Source organism: Eulemur rufifrons, chromosome 7 (genome assembly GCF_041146395.1).
Source record: "Eulemur rufifrons isolate Redbay chromosome 7, OSU_ERuf_1, whole genome shotgun sequence".
NCBI lineage: Eukaryota > Metazoa > Chordata > Mammalia > Primates > Lemuridae > Eulemur > Eulemur rufifrons.
Window position 1 is genome coordinate 121,937,965 of NC_090989.1, and position 19,865 is coordinate 121,957,829.

General features: G+C 43.3%; 1 protein-coding gene across 1 annotated transcript in view; it reads right to left on the reverse strand.

Annotated features, from left to right (window-relative positions):
- Positions 1–4,675, reverse strand: part of LOC138388048 (serotransferrin-like) — a 54,104-nt gene extending 49,429 nt beyond the window's left edge. The window contains 2 exon segments of the mRNA XM_069475409.1: positions 2,438–2,610; positions 4,570–4,675. Of these exon segments, the coding sequence (XP_069331510.1) occupies positions 2,438–2,610; positions 4,570–4,612 (216 nt within the window). The 5' untranslated portion in view covers positions 4,613–4,675.
- Between the last annotated feature and the right edge of the window lie 15,190 nt (positions 4,676–19,865).

Consider the following 19,865-nt stretch of genomic DNA (forward strand, 5'->3'; position numbering starts at 1 on the left):
CAAGAGTCCTATCTGGCTTTACCCCAGCAGTTACGGAGGCTTGACCTGGCAGGCCTTGTGGGGGAAAGCTGCCCGCCCACCTCTGACTCGGTGCACAGCCAGCGCACGGCAGTCTCTGGAGGGGGTTGCAGTCCAGGACTCAGCTCCCTCTGGGCCGCACTCTTTCACCTATTCACATTCCCAGCCCGTGGCCCTCATCCAGAGACCTCTTTATTTTGAGGCTTCCTGTGAGGTCTTCCTCAGGTGCTTTTGTGGAGACTTTTCTGGGGGAGGATGGAACCTTGAAGACATCTGGCTCCACTCTGACTCAGTACTCAATACGTTTCCTTCCTGTCCTGGGTCCATAAAACTGCAGGAGCCTTTTGTTCAGGGATTGGGCACTTTCTCTGGGTTTAGCTTCTTGGTTACACTATGGACTAAGTGATCAAAGGGTTGATTGTTACTTCCATTTTTGCTCATTTTTGGTATAATTGTCTACTCTGACACCTGGTTGCTCACCTCTTTTTCCATCTCAGTTCTGTTTTCTAAGTGAGAAAACTGAGACACAGAAAGGTTAGGTCACTTACCTAGGCCGTGTAGCTAGTAAGTCACAGAGCTGGGATTTGAATCCAGGCAGTCTGAGTTTATTTATCTTTCACTGTTGCTTCAGTTGTTTTATTTTTAACTTTGCGCTTCTATTAATATGAATCCTCCTCTTTAAATCAACAGGTCACTTTAAATGTTATAGTTGCCTTCTCATGGGGTCTAAAATTTATTTTCTCTTTTACATGAATTCTTTTTTTGTTGTTTTTTTTTTGAGACCGGGTCTCATTTGTGGCCCAGGCTGGAGTGCAGTGGCACAATCACAGCTCACCGAAACTTCAAACTCCTGGGCTCAAGCGATCCTCTTGCGTCAGCCTCCTGAGTAGCTGGGACTACAGGTGCACACTACCTACCATGCCCAGCTAGTTTTTCTATTTTTTTGTAGAAATCGGGTCTTGCTGTGTTGCCCAAACTGGTCTCAAACTCCTGAGCTCAAACCATCCTCCTGCCTTCGTCTCCCAAATTGCTGGATTACAGGTGGGAGCCACCTCACCCAGCCTCTTTACATGAATTCTTAAAGTGAACCAAACTGTCTTTTATATAGACACTTAGATACATTTTTTATTTCTTTTTTGCTTCACATAGCTTTAATCAAAATGTTTTTTCCAGAAGTACTTGCAGTTCTCTATCAACACTTCATTCATTTATTTATTTATTTATTTTTGAGACAGAGTCTCACTCTGTTGCCCAGGCTAGAGTGAGTGCCGTGGCGTCAGTCTAGCTCACAGCAACCTCAAACTCCCCGGCTCACGCAATCCTCCTGCCTCAGCCTCCCGAGTAGCTGGGACTACAGGCATGTGCCACCATGCCCAGCTAATTTTTTCTATATATTTTTAGTTGTCCAGCTAATTTCTTTCTATTTTTTTAGTAGAGACGGGGTCTCGCTCTTGCTCAGGCTGGTCTCGAACTCCTGAGCTCAAACGATCCATCTGCCTTGGCCTCCCAGAGTGCTAGGATTATAGGCATGAGCCACCACGCCCAGCCAACACTTATTGATCAAATCACCAGGCAAAAACTGTAGCTCTAAGATCCTTGTCATGTTACAGACAAGTAGTAAGACAGTAGTATTTCTAAATGAAATAAAATATTGATGTAAGCCAAACTATATCTTTGTCTAGTGGAAAATTTTTTTTAATGGTTGGGGTTTTTTTGTTGTTGTTTTATTGTAAGAAGACATATATATATATATATATATATATATATATATCATAAAATTTACTGCTTTAACCATCTTCAAATGTACATTTTAGCGGCATTTAGCATATTCAAATTGTTGTGCAGCCATCACCACCATCAATCTCCAGAACTTTTTCATCTTCCCAAACCGAAATTCTGTACCCATTAAAGAATTCCTCTCCTTCGATATTCTCCATGCCCCAGGCCCTGGTAACCATTATTCTACTTTCTGTAAAAATTCTGATACATGCTGCAATGTGGATGAACCTTGAAAATATAAGTAAGCTAGATACAAAAGAACAAATATTGTATAATTCCACTTACATGACACTTTATTCTTCCTCCCTGCATATATCAGTCATCATCTTCTTGATAATATATCAAGAGCTTCCAAACAGGGTTACATAATAGTTTAGGTAGTGAACATTCTTGTTTTTTCCCTGAGTTCAGAGAACTTAGTGCCTCAAAATGGTTACCTTTCAGTGCACAGTGGCTTTTGCTTTCTAGATACATTAAAGATGACCTCCCATTTCCATTTCTAAAGTGATTTTAATGGCAGTCAGGGTTGACTGCCCCACACCTCAGCGTCCTACCTATGAATAAAGAATTGTTCCAAAATGACTGGAGAAAGAGAAAGTATAGACTTCCTTCCACTCTCTTTTAGGCAGCAGTGACTTACCGCAATAGACTTGATGCAATCAAGGTGGGAGGCTTTCTTCACACACATGAGTCGGACACCATCTGCTGAAAGGACTTTTTTCATATTATCACGGAAACTGTAGCACTTACTGGCCTCATGATCTGACACAGCGCACCATCTCACAGTTTTCTCAGGGACAGCCAAGCACAGCCCTGGGGGAGAGAGGCCAGAGGGGTAAGGAACTCACTCCCTGTGCTGGGGGGAGACAGCATCACCCTCGGAAGGGGCTTGGCAGCCACATCTGTCCCGTCCTCCTCTCACTCCTGTCCACGAACACTGCAGGGCCCATGGACAGGTTCCACTGCATTCTGAGACTGGGCCAAGAGAAGATTTCCCTAATGGCCTCCAAGTTCCCTGCTGACCACCCTGTGCTGGCCAGGGAGACGCAGGCATGACCTTTCGCTCCCAACTGGAAAGGGCAGTCTGCTCCTCTGTGTCCCCCTTGCCTCCTTCCCTCACTGTCATGACTCTCGGCCTGCCACAGTGTGCACAGGGCATTTCCAGCCACCTCAATGCCTTGGCTCAACACCACAACTCTGGGAAGCCAGCAGGGTAGAAGGTACCATCTTTTATAGATGACGGAGCTAGACTCAGAGAACGATGCTTGTTTTGCCCAAAGTCACCCTACCTGTTAGTGGCCAAGCCAGGCCCAGATCCTAGGTCTCCAAACTCTTAATCTGCTACCCAGGACACAAAAGAAGATGACATTCTGAGTTACTTTGCTCCTCCTTGGCCAGTAGTTACAGGTAGATGAAGGAAAAGATAATTAATTTGCCTCTGACACTCATTAGTCATCTTCTATTTAGGGATAACTAGAAACTCCATATATTCAATGGTCTTCCCTATGTTTCCACTGAACCCTCCAATTTTCACTACTCATTTTAGCTGCCATTTAGAGACAAAGCTAAAGCCATCCATGTGTATAGCAATTAAAATCCATGTGGCTACAGAGATATCGTTCCTATCACATGAGCTTTGGCACCGTCCCCCACGCCCTCCGTCACCTCTGCTCCCTGGGGGCCAACACAGCAGCGCTGACTCACTGGCTCTGATGAAGATCCACAAAGCACAAGGCATAAGGGGGAGGCCCACAGCTCCCCAGGATGGATGAGGAGGGTCCGTGGGGGCCGACTGCCCCAATGTCCCCCAACTATTCCATCTTGGCTCATGGGAAATCACAGGAGGCATCATGAGTCAGACCCTCCCCAAAGTTACCCCTCCCGAGTTCCCATAGGCAAGCATTTGTCCTCAGTCGGGCATCACCTTGCACAGCCCCATGAGGTGCCCCAACAGGGGATAAAGGCAAGTAATGTGGGGTCCTCTCAAGGAGTTGATAGTTCATCAGGAGAGACAAATAACTAAAAGGGGAAGTTCCAACAGTGTGACAAATGCCCCACCAGTGGCAGGCAAACGTTAGAGTACAAAGTGGCCCCCAAGGTCAGGAGGTGATGGTGGGGGGGCCGTCGGTCACAGGCCCCACAGCAGATGTGTGCAGCGTCCTGCCCTGGGGCCTGGCATCCATGACCTCACCTACCCTCCCCGACCCTCCCAGGCAAGTGCTGTTATTGTCCCTTCCGCTGGTGAGGAGCTGGGCCAGGAGTTGGACCCAAGAAGTCTGGCTCCAAATCCCATGCTCTGAACCACTCCATGGCTCTGCCTCCTTAGCGGGACATCGACAGCCCAGAGGGCACCTAGGGGACATCAGACTCTGAAGAGGGCGGGGTCAGATGGGGAGGTCTTGAATGCCCCCCTAAGTAGTGTGGACTTGACTGGAGAGGCAGCAGGCAGGGTTTTGATAAGCTGTGATTAGAAGTGCTCTAATTTGTTGTATTCCGCTGCTGCAAGATTTACTGCACAAACAAGAGGAGGCAGTGAGTGCAGTGAAAGGTGGCCGGAGGCCCAAGGAGGGGCCAGCAGGCACTGGGGCGGGGCCCTCCGTGAGACAGGGATGAAGGAGGCTGAGAGGGGTGTGGCGGGGAGGGGCGAGGAAAGGCACCCGGGCTTCCAGCCTGAGTGCCTGAGCGCAGAGCCCTGGCTGCCGGTGGCTGGGTCCAGGGAGCAGGGGACAGCGGGCCGGCGACTCCGCGGTCCTTCCTCACGTCCACACTCACCCAGGACAGCGCAGGCCAGCAGGGCACCGACAGCGAGCCTCATCCTCCCGGTGTGCGGTGCGCGGCGACGCGAGCACAGGCCGACCTGCTTCTGTGCCCCCTCCCCACGCCCCGCGCACTTTTATTCCCGGCGGGGGCCAGGCGGGGCCATCCAGGCGCAATCTTTGACCCCTGTGTTTGTGCAGCCCAGTTGCCCAATCGCCAGTAACCCGACCCCCTTCCTTGCTTGCCCCGCTGATCACCTCATTTCCTGAGCTCTAAGGATCAGTGGATGGAAGGAGTCCAGCACAAAAATGCTGATGGGAAGGGAAAAGAGTACAAAACGCCGCTTGTTATTACCGCAGGCTCTGTGCCAGGAGCGTGGCCACAGCGGGCTGAAAGCGGGGTGGCTCCGCTCCTGACTCCAGGGTTGCGGGGGCTGGTCCATGCCTCTGGTCCTATCTGCTGTTTCTACAGATGCGGACTCAGACCAGGAGAAGGACAGGAACTGCCCCAGATCCCACACTAGAGGGGAGAATGACAGGCAAAAATCCTTCCTGGGAAAGGATGCAGGAGAAGCAAGCTGGGATCAAGGTCAAAGGGGTCAGATTCAGCACTGTTTGCCCCTCCCTGCCCGTCCCTGGAAATCCTGCTCCTGGGCTGTCAAAGGCCCAGGCCTGAGGAGCTGCTCCCTCTCCCTGCCCCGTGAGCTCAGGCTCCTGGGCTGGAAAACTGCCTGCCCTCTAGCTTCCGGTGGGACACCTTGAGCTAGGGACAGAGCCACAGAGCAGATAAACTCTCTTCCACAAGAATCTTCCAGGAATGTGGTCAAGACCCTGGGAACACAAAGAAAGAGGCCCAGGAAGGAAATGGCCTGTTCTTACAGCCTCCAGGCCACCCCTGTCTGCCTCTGGCCGAGTGGTCTCCAAAGCATTTTTATTGTACATGCTTATTACAAAAAATATTGAGTTTGTGCCTTCTATGTATGTATTTTTTAACTAAAAATTGTGTGCATTTCAATCATGCACAAGAAATAGGAACTTATAAAATGATGAGATGATGAAATGCACTCATTTTTGAATGTCCTTCTGCTTATGCTCCCTCATATACGATGAATAATATCTTAAGGCACAATATATATTAATACTTAGGGAAAGGTCAAGGTTCCTTAGGCAAAGTGTAGATCCAGCTGTCAGAGCGTCATCAAGATAATTTTAGACTTTTCCAAAAGTTTCTTCTTAACCAATCTAATCAAATGGTCATGGATTCTGCCTCATGTTTTAGCTGACAAAGAGCTTAAAGCAAGCCTAGCAAACATGTCAGTTCACCTATTTTATTTGTGTTTGCTTGTGTTTGTGTTGTCAGAATTATCTTCTAATTCTGGATCCTTTGTAGGGAGCTTTTTAAGGCACTTGTGCATCTTGTGAGAGTTGGAGAGTTAAACCAGATTATCTAATCTGAACAGCTGTTTAACTGGGCACATGCAAACCACAAAATATAGAAACAAAAAGTGCCAAAAAAGAAAAAAAAGGACAGGGTCAGGGTGCCACAACTGTGCAGCACCCCCCTTTCCTAACCTACCCCATTGTGAGGTGTTCCCATCTTCCCAGGACACCTCAAAGGCTCCATATTACATGCTACCTTCTGCCTGCAGACCCAGGTGGGAGACAGGGCCAATCCATGCATTAAATATGAATGTATGATAATTTGTTAATCTTTTGCAATAACAATAAATATAATTGGAAGTGTTCTACCACACCCTAATAGATTGTCTCGTATACAAAAGGTTCCACATCCCCCACTTTAGAGACCATTGCTTTAGCGGGGGCTTTCTGTTTACAGTGGGGCCTCAAGGCAAGCTTGGCCTTCCAAGCACCTGCCTTACCTTGAGGAAGAGTGGCCACTGCTGTCCTGTCTTACTGGCGCCCCACCCCCACCCCTGCCACCTTCCTGGGCCCCTTGTGCTTGAGCCATGGGGAAATAAGACTCTTGGCAGGGGGAGCATATTCCTACTGCCGCCCTGCAGCAGGCACTAGGGAGTGGTCTGGATTCACATGGAGACCTTGAGGTAGGGCTGTGAGATGAGGGGGGACAGTCAGGCAGTCAGGGGAGGGCTGGTTGGGAGGGAGGGCAGCCAGCAGAGCAGCACACACCCATTCAGATGACGCCTTGGGCAAGCCCTGCTGTGAGCTTTCAGGGTCTGCCAGAAAGCAGGAAGTGGAGTTACCAAATGTTGAACTAGTGCCACAAACTCAGGGAAGCTCAGTGGAGGGCATGGAAAGCAGGTGGACAATGATCCTCCCTCCCTGGAGCCCTCTACCTTCACAGAGTCAACCTTGCTGAGGCCACTCCCCCAGCCACAGGCCCATGGCCTGGCCAGAGCCCTTCAGCAGGGAGCAAACTCCAGCCAGGCTGAGCCCTCTCCAGACCAGCCAACCCCATGTCCTGTCCTCAGTAGGGTCCTCTGAGTCCAAGCGCAAGACAGCTGCTGGGAAGGAAGTACACAGCCTCATGGGATCTGGAGAAAGCTCAGGACGTGGAGAACAGGAGCTCCCACATCATCTACTCATTCAGGGCCTTGGTTCTTGCTTGGGAGGACAACACCAGAACCCTGTGTCTGCCATTCCTTGGAGGGGTAGGCAGGGCAAGGCCAGCTTTGGGGTGTACATGTGTGTGCAATCCTGGTTGGATGGTGCGCCCATGCTTGTATATGTTTATAGGGGTACGTGAAGATAAGAGGACAACATTACAAATGCTCTGTGTCCTTGGTGGCCCATGACTCTTGTACCTTCGCTCTCACTTACGTTGTTTAATTCCACATCAGAGAGGCTCTAGGGCCAAAACTCATTAGTCCTTTTTACAGCATGATGATTGCTGAGACTTACTGAGAGCTTCACTGAGCTTTAGAGTCTCTATCTGAGAGCTGAGACAAGGAAACTGAAGACCAGAGAGGATAATACCTTGTGCAAGGTCAGCTGCAAAGTCAGAATGCCAAATCAGGCAGTCTGGTTCCAGAGTGTACCCATCCACTGGGATACCACCTCTCCCAGGAAACTGGGACACACAGGGCCAAGGGGCTCATCTGGGGTCACACCAAGAGAGGGACAGACACTGCACACCCAGCTCTGAGGTTTCTCCACAGGCGCACAGCCCCAAGACTTCTGCCTGCAGAGAGGCTGGTCAGTCTGAGAGAGGTGCAAATGCCCAACTGCAGAACCTCAGACAGGGACTATCTTGATTATGCTCAGCTGGAAGGAAATGTCATCTTTTTAAGCCCCTTTCTTGGGCCAAGCACTGTTCTGGGGCCAGATAGGATCAATACCTCCTTTTTCTGATGTAGACAGTACAATGAAATGATGGGTCCTCGTTCATGGAGCTCTGGGACCTGAGCTCAGATCTCCTAAACCCCAGCCTTCTCTAGACCACACCTGCCTTCTTGATATTAATCTTCTCTTTACGTACCCAGAGGAGGAGAGGGATGGAGGCAGGTGAGGGAGAAAGAGATTGAGAGAGGAGTTAAGGGAGCTTCTAGCTCTAGACCAACTCAAGCATGACCCATATCTTCCACCATAAATGGAATAAAACTCTTAAATTCCAACCACAGAGTTGGTCCTCTTAGAGAAACATCTGAACTTGTGCATATGTGCAGAGGAGTTGGGGAAGCTGACCAGAAGGAGGCGGGCAGGAAGGCAGTGGGCCTCTGAACCAATATTTGTTGTTTCCAAATATTGCCCAATTTACACAGAAGCAGAGCAAACAAAGAGCCTCTGTCTGCTTCAGGCAGCGCCCCCTCTCCCTCCTCCCACAGTGTCCTCTGCCTGACACCAGAGGCTTCTTCTCTGAAATCCTGTGACTGGGTTGTCACTCGGGGGGAGCAACCAGCAGCCTGAGAGCTGATGCTCATAAGGCCAGCCACCCCGCAGGCCTGTCCTGCCGGGTTGGGGGATGTTGAAGCAGGTGGGGACCAGGGCAGGTCCTTTTAGAAGATGTCAGAAGCCACCTGTCTCTCACTCTCTCGCTCTGTCGTTCGTTCTCTTTCACTCTCTTTCCCTCTCTCTCTTCCTCTCTTTGTTCTGCCTCTCAGAAGTCCTTGGACAATGGAAGAATCTCAAGATTTTCATTCTTTTCATAGAACAGTCCATAAAAAAAACCCTTCTCATGAAGAATAGTCCAGGGCCAGGTGGAATGAATTCTGTCAAACATCTAAGAATTACACCAATCTTTCTTATGTATACTCTTCCAGAGAACAGAAAAGTAGGAACACTCACTAATTAATGTTTGGAGGACAGTATATCTACTTTGAAAGGAAAAACCAACAAAGACATCATAACAAAGATAAAAAATATCTTTTATGAACACATATGTAAAAATTCTACATGAAAGATTAGCAAATAGAACCTAGCAAAATCTAAAAAGGATATTAAATAAATTACCAAATTGGGTTTATTCCAGGAAAGCAAGTTATCTTTTGAAATAACAATCAGTATAATTGATCACACTAATAGAATAATGGAGAAAATTATATGACCATATCAATTAGTACAGGAAAATCACTTAATAAAATTCAATATCCATTCATAATAAAACCTCTTAGGCAACTTACTCTACAAAACTTCCTCAATCTGATAAAAGTGTATAATAAAAACCTACAAAAATCACACTTAGTTGTAGAATGTCAAACAATAGCTTTCTTCTCTTTGAGATCAAGAATAAGACCAGAATGCCTACTATTATCATTTCTAGTCAACACTTTTACTGGAGGTCAATCAGGCAAGAAAAAGAAATAGTAAGTAAAAGGATTGAAAAGGAAAAATGAAACTCTCATTTTCACAGATAATATAATTGTAAATGTATAAAATTCTAAAGAAACTAGATTATATATTAGAATAATATATAATTCAGAAATATAGCTGGATGCAAGGTAGATATACAAAAATCAATTAATTTCTATATATTAATACAAAATGAAAAAACATGAAAAATGCTATCTAAAGTAGCATAAGAAAAATAAATGCCTAGGAATCAATCTTTCAAAAGATGTCTAAAACTTTTATGCACCAGGCTATAAAATATTATTGAGAAAAAAATTAAGAAGCTCTAAGCAAATGGAAGACTATATCCTGAACATGGAACGAAAGAGCTGATATTGTAAAGATCTCAATTCTCCCAAAATTGATGTGTAGATTCAATGTGCTCCCAAATTCCCAAGAAGTGTTTTATATATTTTGGTGTAAATTGGCAATATAATTCTAAAGTTTATTTGGAAATGCAAAGGACCTAAAATAGACATTTGGTTGGTTGTGTAAGGAGAGGCATACCAAGATAAGAAGAGAATGTATTTAATTTTTCTACCCTTGTTTGCCCAACTCCAAGCACCAAGGTTTGTAGTCAAGTCCATCAAATTCAACTGTTGGTTACGCATAAAATTACCTAAGTGTGTTCTTTAACATGATACTGGAGTAATAGTATAGAATGAAAGTTATTAATATATACAGTCAACCACATACTTAAGGATATGTACACATACATTCACCACAATTGGCATACACTCTATTCTCATATTCATTTCAATTCTTCCTCAATAAGAAGTAAATTCAACTCTTGACCAGCTACAGTTTCAGGCCCTTTTCAGATTCTTCTCTTCTACCTTCTTTTTCATATATACCTGAACATTTTCAAACATATGCAAAAGTAGAGAAAATAATGTAACAAACTCCCATGAACAACTTTCCCAGTTGGAAAAATACTGAACAATTGTCAGTATTTTGTCAATCTTATTTCATCTATCCTTCCTCCTCCACTTTTTTTCTGTAATAACAGTTGTTATATTATTTCTCTCACAAAACATACATCTCTAATGTATAAGTAATTTTTTTACATAACTTTAATGGTATTATCACACTTATCAAAATTAATTGTTCCTTATTACCATCTATTACTCGGTCAATATATCAATTTCCCTGGTTGTCTAAAAAAACATTGTTAGGTTGTTCAAATTGGATGCTAATAAAGATCCACATGTTACATTGATTATATCTCTTAAATCTCTTTTACTCTAAAACAATCCCCTGCATTTTAAACTATTTGCTTATTGAAGAAACTGGATCATTTGTCCTTTGGAATTTCCAACATTCTGGGTTCGGCTGATCTGTGTAATTTAACAGCTCTTTTTTAGAAAGTTCCCCCATTTGGGTTTTTCTGGCGTCACCCCATGGTTACAGTCGGGCTGTGCATTGTTGGCAGCAATATCACAGATGTCTGTGAACTGTGCTTGGTTAAAGTGGTGCCTAGGGGGTTTCTTCACTGCAAATTCACAGTTTTTTTCTTTGTAATTAATGAGTAGTTTGTGGGGAGATACTCTGAGACTATTTAGTATTTTTTCCCCATGAGGCTTTTGCCCACTAGTTTTAGCATTCATTGCTGACTCTTGCGAGAATGAATTAGTACTATGTCACTATATTGGTTGCCAAATAATGAGTTTCTGATTATATCATTCTGCCTACATTTATCACTTAGCATTCTAAAGTAAAGAAGAGCTTCCCTTCTTCATATATTGATTTTTACCTTTTATTTGTTTTTGTCAGCATGGACTCATGAATTTCTATTTTGCTCAGTGGATTATAATCCATTACTATCATTATTAGTTTGAATGCTCAGATTGTTGCATGTTTGGCCAATGGGAGACCATTCAAGCTGGCTCCTGTGTGCTTGTTGTAAACCCCATCATTTTGTAAGCACTTCACTTTCTGGCAGAATAAGATATTTAAGCCTACCTTGTACTTTCCCCATACCAGCCCTGGAATCTCTGTTTCTGGAAACTATTCTCTAAGGAGACATATCCCATTAGTGGAGAATGGGGTTTAGAAAGTGAATTCTGGGTGCTACGTGTGGTAACTGGTGTTGGAGAATCACCAATTCTAGGGCCTTTCAACAGACAGAAGTAGAATGAACACACACATCGGTACCTACCCCCCACCCCCAAGCACGAGTTCACACTGATCTCTCCAACGCCAACTGAACACCACAGCACATATTCTAGTTTTCTTCCTCCCCGTATGCTCAACTCCCTCTGGCCGTGAGCACCGTCCCCACATTGTCATTCCTTTCAGCTCTTTGCTCATCCCTCCGTAAGTAATCAATCTCCTGACCCGCTGCTGCCGCCTCGGCCCAGTCTCTCAGCTGCGCTTCCCCTGGCCACCACAAGGAAGGGAAGAGGAACAGAGTAAATATCTGCTGTCTAAAGTGAGGAAAAGGAAAGAGAAGAGAGAAAGGTAGGGAAAGGGAAGAGGAAGGGGCACGGGGAGCCTTTTTATCTTTTCCTCCGCAGTACTGTGAGGGGCAGATGGCAAGGTCTGTGCAAAATGGAGGAATAGCTCAGCGGAGGTGTTCAGCACCTTTCAATGTTACAAAGCCATGGGCTCCTTTTCTTCAACTCCGTTGTTCTTCTGTAACCAACCAGGAGAGACTAGGGGCTCTTTGTCCTCATCTTAGAAGAGATATCCATTCTGCAAGCAAAAGAGCCAGCTAAGAAATCCCTTTTCTCGTCAGTAAAATGTTCAACCTAACCCAGCTCTGTCTGCTCCCAGGCTAACAGCTGGAGAGGCCACTGAGTCTCGAGCTGAGTGCACTCTGGGAGCTGCGCAAAAGAACGAAAGTTCTTGGTCGAAGGCCGGCATGCGGGAGTACTGGCCCTCCCAGGCACACTGTTTACAGGACACCTGGACAGGCCTGGCAAGATGGGAAGGAGGTTAGAGGTCAGGGCCGAGAGCACAGTTTAATGCTCCATAGCACGGCCAGTGTCATGCCAAATTGTGAAACAGGCAACTGTCACAGGAGCTGCTTCAATCCCTTCCTCCAGAGGCCCCTCTCCCAGGTGACAAAGTAGGATGCTTGGGAGTGGAAAGGAAGACTGCGGAGTTTTGACAGCATGGTATAGAGTGGGCCAGGACACCAGGTGTCAAAGAGTCTGGATTTTAAAATAAAGGAAGACTCTCAGGTAGAGGAATTTGCTCCCAGAAGTGGAGTTTATTCCCAGTCTGAATTTGAAAATCATCTTCTAAGTGCAAAGCAAGAACATAGTGTTGGTAGAAGTGGCATTAAGCAAACACAGAAGGGGACCATGACTGCAAGTAATAGGACAAGAGGAGATCAAGGCCCTGGTTCTCGCTGCTTAGGGCAGACACCACCACAGTTAGAGTGGTTTGGTCACTCGCTTCTATACATTAAGACTTTCAGGTTGGACAGTGAATTGGGCAAGTTACTTAAGCGCTCAGTGCCTCAGTTTCCCCATCTAGAAAATGGGAAGAATAGGCTTACTTCATGGAGTTATTGTGAGATCTAGATTAGTAATTAAAGTAAGTCAGGTTTTGTCAAAAAAAAAAGTTCAGAGATAGTTTTTGTCAAAAAATAAATAAAGTAAATCACCTAGTACCTTACCCAGCACATTATTATTCTCTTTTTTATTTTTATTTGTGTCCTGACCAATATCTTCCCCCTTTAAGTCTCATGTGCACAGCCCCCTGAGCTCAGCCCCTTCGGCCCCACTACATCAAGGAGCCCTGCAAGGGTGCTTGCTGCCTACTAGCTCCTAGGCAATCTATCGTAGAGAATAGAGCAGACAGGTCCTGGCAGCATCTTTTCTCTGTATAACAGTTACCTGTGCCCTCCTTCTGTTCACCTGTCTCACCTGTCCATCCTTGAGGACTGAGACTGGGTATTATCACATGCAACCTATGGAATAATGAAATGGGCATAGAATTGTAGTTCAAGACTCCTAGGTTTGAATCTTAGGCCACTTAGAAGCTGCATGATTACTGGACAAGTTACTTATCTATTCTTAGGCTCCATTTTATTATTAATAATTGGAATACAAATACCTACCTTGTCCTTATGAAGATTAATCACACTGCTATTTAAGTGCTGACCCTGTCTGACGTGCAGCAGTCACCAATAGATGGTAATGACTACTATCATTATTATAGACCACCTTGCATGGACTACATACCCAACACATGTTCAGTGAATTAATGAAGTGACTCCGTGCAGCATCTTTATGATTCCTTCCATTGCTACTGGGCCCTTCAGCAAAACACACCCTGAGAGACTCTCTCATACAGCCATCTCATTTTACAGATAGAAAAACAGCCCAGCCAGAGGACATAAATGGTAGGCTGCCCAGTAGGGCAGGGAAAGCTAGAACCTAGGACTGTGGACTCAATAGCCTGAGCTATCCCCACTATCCTGTGACACACTTTCTTGAAAAATGTCATTCATATTTTCTTCCAAGAGTAAGGATACTTCTCATTGCGCTTTCACCAAGAGAAGTCAAGTCCCAAGATCTCCAAGTGGGCCCATGAGAGGTGGCTGGTTAAGCTGAGCAGAGTCCAGAGCTCCTGGGGCCAAAACAAACAGATCACTGATCCTTCTACTTCCCCCAGAGCAAACGGCTTTGTTTAATGTCCCCACTCTCCATGGAAAGAGAAGATCAAAGTCCACCAGGCTTCTCAGCCGTCCAAAGTAAACCTCTGACCTATATGTACTTGCAAACAGTTGGTGTCAACTGTTGGTTTCTACAATAGAATGATCTTACCCTTTTAGTTGTTCTAAATATTCTTTTATTAATATATAAATATGCACAACTTGTCTACATGTATAATTTAACAAGACTTACCTACCCCACAGGGTAGCATCTACCTAAAATCAGATCAAGAAACCTTCATCCCCACCCTTCTACTGCCAGGGGAAAGGCAGTGTAAAGTCAGAAGCATCACTGAACTGGAGCTATGAATGTACAAAAATTATATACAAAGGTGTATGTGCATGTGTGTTACTAGGATGAAGAGTTCCTGGCTTTTATTAATTCACAAAGGGGTCCATTAGTACCCCAAATACACTGAAATGTTAAACATTAATTATCTGCTCTGGCCTTCTTTCCAAGATCTTAGAAATGAGAGGAAATGGAGGTGGAGTGCCTGACAGCTCTCCCCAAGTGCCAGAGAAAGACCCCCTTTGGATCTGAGTCTTCAGGCTCCTGCCTCAGGTCTGTGCCACTTAGGACTGCAGGGTTGGCTCTCCTGGGAAGGGAAATTGGTGGCAGAACATCAGACCTATAAGAGGCAATAATCTTTAAGTCTTTGGGCAACAGAGCCTGAAGATTTTGTAGCAGGTGAAACTCTAGGGGAGAATCTTCCAAAAGTCACAACATAAAGGATAGGCACGCCTGGGGCTTCCTGGGAGCAGCCTGCAGAGAGATAATGTAGGACCAGATGTGAAAATGCCATTTCAAGAAGGAGTCAGGCCCTGGCCCCAGAAACTCCTGGGCAAGAAGCTCCTGAACCATGAGCCCTTCCTGCTAAGCCTCACCTGGGACTGGGTTCCAGGCTGGGGGAAGGTCTGCCCCCACAGCTTTCTGCTGGGTTGTTCAGCCCTGGCAGCTAAATGAGCTGGGAGAGTCAATTTGGTAGCTCACTGGGTATATAAGGAGCTTGAGATAGGTGCTTAGGAGTTAGGGGCAGAAAGAGTTAGGAGCAGTTTCCAAAGGGCTTACTTTGAAGGTATCATTTCTCTCCATTTCCCTGGGCTAGACCAGCACCCCTCTGACCCCACCTCCTCAATATTAAAGATGCCCAATTTCTCCAAGTTGGAACCCAGGTTTCTGGCCTTTTTCAGGTGGATTCCCAGGTCTATTCCAAGAATGTATTGTGCATTGGGAGGCAATGTGCATGAAGGTTAAGATTGCTAGCTTTGGAGAAAAGATTTCTGGATTGAAATCAATTTCAAAAAGCTACAGGAAGGACTTTGCCTTTAATCCCTGATAGAGTAACTGGTAATAGACCACCCCTTCCATCATAAATGACTATTAAATTAGGCAAACATATTCATATATTTGACAGTACCAGGTTGTAATTCCTGAGAGGATAGAGACAAATGAAGTGATCCCCATGATGCAGGAAATGCCCCAAAGAAAGGAGGAAAGCCCCTGAACTCAGGAAGTGTGTTCTTGGCTTCACCAGGGAAAGAATTCAAGACTGTGCCAACTATCGACAGAGAGTTTGTTGAGAGAGAGACAGACAATAGATCCTACTCCACAGACAGAGTAGGGGTCCTCTCCCGAGCAGGAAGGGAACTGCTTATGGGGCAAAGGTAACATTTTTATGTGTTCGAAAATCCCGTTAGGAAACAGCTGTATGTGACCAGCATTGTCTTGAGGTCAGTCCATAAAGGTTAATCATAAACTCTGTCCCAGAAGGCTAAGCACAAACAGTTTGTGAGGCATCCAACTTAGTGATTCATCCATTTTCAGGTGGTCCTGGGGTGGTGACTTGCTGGTGACTTCCTTATTCAGGGTGGTCAGGGTCTGGTATTCCCCAAAATGTCTGTACTCAGGCTCTCTCGACCTTTCTTTTCTGCCTTATCCCTACATTACCTATAATCTTACTCACGTTCTATCTTGAAGCACTTTTCAGAACACAGCACAGGGACAGGTACTCTAAGCAGAGCATGACAGTCTCACTGTGTTGAGGGAACCAGAATTTAAAGGACCCAGTACTGAAGAGGGGAGTGGTACAGAGAAAGATATCCTGAAATTTGCCTGGGGTCCTCTAGAATTTTTGGCTCTATATTAAGCTGTATATGAGAAGAGTGTGACTCCATTATCTAGAGATTTAGATCTAACAAGTTGCAGTGGAAAGACCTAATTGAACGTATACAGCATTCAGGAAAGAAGCAAGAAAGGCACACATTAGTAGTAGAGCTAAGTTACCCCTAGTGTAAAGGTTATTCTACATTCACTCTAACAAAGCCTAAATATACAATTTGAAAGAATCAAACCAATCTGAAAATATATTAACTTGCCAGGAAAAAAAAATCCATCTCAGACTCTTTTAAAGAAAGTGGCAGAATCCAGATACCCAACAGCAAAATAATCACATTTCCAGCAACCAAAAAAACGTATCAGTCATTCAAAAAATCAGGAAAACATAGCCAACCAGCTGGAGAAAAATTAGTCATTAAGAATAGACATGGATAAAACAGAGATAATGAAATTAGCAAAGATAAACTTTAAATGTTTAAAGATTTAAAGGAATACATGAATAGGACAAGGAAAGAAATGGATGATATACAAGAGAACCAAATGAACATTCTGTTGTGAAAAAAATACAATATGCAAAGTAAAAAATTTACTGGATGAACTTAACAAAAGCTTAGACATGGAAAGAGAAAAAGATCAGTGAACCAGAACACGTGGCAATAGAAACTATTTGATACACAAAGAGGAGAAAAGTTGGAGCACAGAGGGAAAAAAGAGCAGGCCTCTTTGACCCGTGGGACAATATCAAGTGGGTTAGCGTACAGATAACTGGAATCCCAAAATGAGGAGGAAATTGTATGGGAAGAAATAATGGCCAAAAAATTTCCAGAATTGGTGAAAACTATAAGCTCACAGATCTAAAAGTTCAAAAACTCAATGCAATTAAACACAAAGTACACCCAGATACATCATAATCAAATTGATGAAAACCAATGATAAAGGAAAAAAATCTTCAAAGCTGCCAGAGGGGAAAAGAGAGATTATTTACAGGGAAACAAAGATAATTACCTGAAGAATCATGACAGACTACTATGAATAATTATACACCAACAAATTTGATAACATAGAAGAAATGATAAGTTCCTGGACACATACAAGATACCAAAATTAACTTATAAAGAAATAGAAAATCTGAACAGACCAATAATGAGTGAGGAAATTGAATCTGTAATAAAAGTCTTGCATCAAAGAAAAACCCAGGACCTAATAGCTTCACTGCTGAATTCTACTAAACATTTAAAAAAGAACTTATACAAATTCTTCTCAAACTATTTCAGAAAATTAAAGAGGAGGGCATATTCCCTTTTTAAAAAATTTCAATAGATTTAAGGGGTATAGTGTTTTTTTGATACATGGATGAATTATATAATGCTGAGGTCAGGGCTGTCAGTGTACCTGTCACCAGATTAGTGTACATTGTACCCAATAGGTAGATTTTTATCCCTGATCTCCCTCCCACCCTCTCCCCTTCTTAGTCTTCAATGTCTGAGGAGAGAATACTTCTAAACTCATTTTACAATGCCAGCATTACCCCTATTCCAAAACTGGACAAGGACACAACAATAAAAGAAAACTACAGGCCAATATCTCTAATGAACATGATGCAAAAATTCTCAACAAGATACTAGCAAACTGTACTAGCACATTAAAAGATTATTTGTTATGATCAAGTGGGATTCATCCCAGAGATGGAAAGATGGTTTAATATATGCAAATCAATAAATGTGATACACTACATTAACAGAAAGACAAAATCATATGATTATTTCAATAGGCACAGAAAAAGCATTTGATAAAATTCAACATCCTTCCATGATAAAAACTCTGAACAAATTAGGTATAGAGGGTGTGTACCTCAACACAATGAAGTCCCTATATGACAAACACACTGCAAATATCATAATGAGTGAGGAAAAACTGAATATTTTTCCTTTAAGATCAAGAACAAAACAAAGATGTCCACTTTCATCTCTTCCATTCAACATAGTATTGGAAGTCCTAGCAAAAGCAATTAAGCAGGAGAAAAATATAAAAGGCATCCAAATTGGAAAGGAGGAAGTCAAATTATCCTTCTTTGAAGATGACATAATCATATATGTAGAAAACCCTAGAGGCTCTATCAAAAACTGTTAGAAATAATAAACAAATTTAGCAAAGTTGCAGGACACAATATCAACATACAAAAATCAGTACCATTTCTATATGCTAATGGTGAACTATCTAAAAAAGAAATCAAGAGAACAATTCCATTTACAATAGCTACAAAAAAAAAAAAGATACCTAGGAATGAACTTAACCAAGGAAGTGAAAGATCTGTACACTGAAAACTATAAGTCTTTGATGAAAGAAATTAAAGAGGACACACATAAATGGGATGATATCCCATGTTTATGGACTGGAAGAATTAATATTGTAAAAATGACCATATGACCCAAAGTGATCTACAGATTTAATACAATCCCTATCAAAATACCAGTGACATTCCTCACAGAATAGAGAAAACAATCCTGAAATTTATATGGAACCACAAAAGACCCCAAATAGCCAAAGCAATCCTGAGCAAAAAGAACAAAGCTGGAGGCATCACACTATCTGACTTCAAAATATAATACAAAGCTATAGTAATCAAATCAGCATAGTACTGGCATAAAAACAGACACATAGACCAATGAAACAGAATAGAGAGCCCAGAAACAAATTCAAGCATCTAAAGGCAACTGATTTTCAACAAAGGTGTCAAAAACACACATTGGAGAAAAGACAGTCTCTTCAATTAATGGTGCTAGGAAAATTGGATATTCACATGTAGAAGACTATACCCCTACCTCTAACCATATACAAAAATCCACTCAAAATGGATTAAAGACTTAAATGTAATATCTGAAACTATGAAACTACTAGGAGAAACATTCAGAATATTGGGCTGGGCAAAGATTTTAAAAATAAGACCTCAAAAGCATAGACAACAAAAGCAAAAGGACAAATAGGATCACATCAAACTAAAAAGCTTTTGCACAACAAAGAACACTATTAGCAGAATGAAGTGACAACCTACAGATTGGAAGGGAATATTTGTAAACTATACATCTGACTGGGGGTTAATATCCAGAATATATAAGGAACTTAAACAACTCAACAGCAGGAAACTAAACAACTCATTAAAAAGTGGGCAAATGACCTTAATAGACATTTCCCAAAAGAAGATATACAAATTGCCAGCAGGTGTATGATAAAGTGCTGCTCAACATCACTATCATCAGGGAAATGCAAATCAAAACCACAATGAGATACCACTTCACCCTAGTTAGAATGGCTGTCGTGAAAAAGACAAAAGAAAATAAATATTGAATACAATGTGGAGAAAAAGGACACCTACGCACTATTAGTAGGATTGTAAACCAGTACAGCCATTATGAAAAACAGTATGGCAATTCCTCAAAAAATTACAAATAGAATGACTGTGTGATTCAGCAATCCTACTATTGGGTATATATCCAAAGGAAATGAAATCAGTTTGTTGAAGAGATATCTGCACTCCCAGGTTTACTGTAGCACTATTCATAATAGCCAAGATATGGAATCTACCTAAGTGTCCAACAACAGACGAATGGATTTTTAAAATGTGGTATGTATATACAATAGAATACTATTATTCAGCCATAAAAACTAGTGATGTCCTGTCATTTGTGACAACATGGATGAACCTACAGGACATCATGTTATGTGA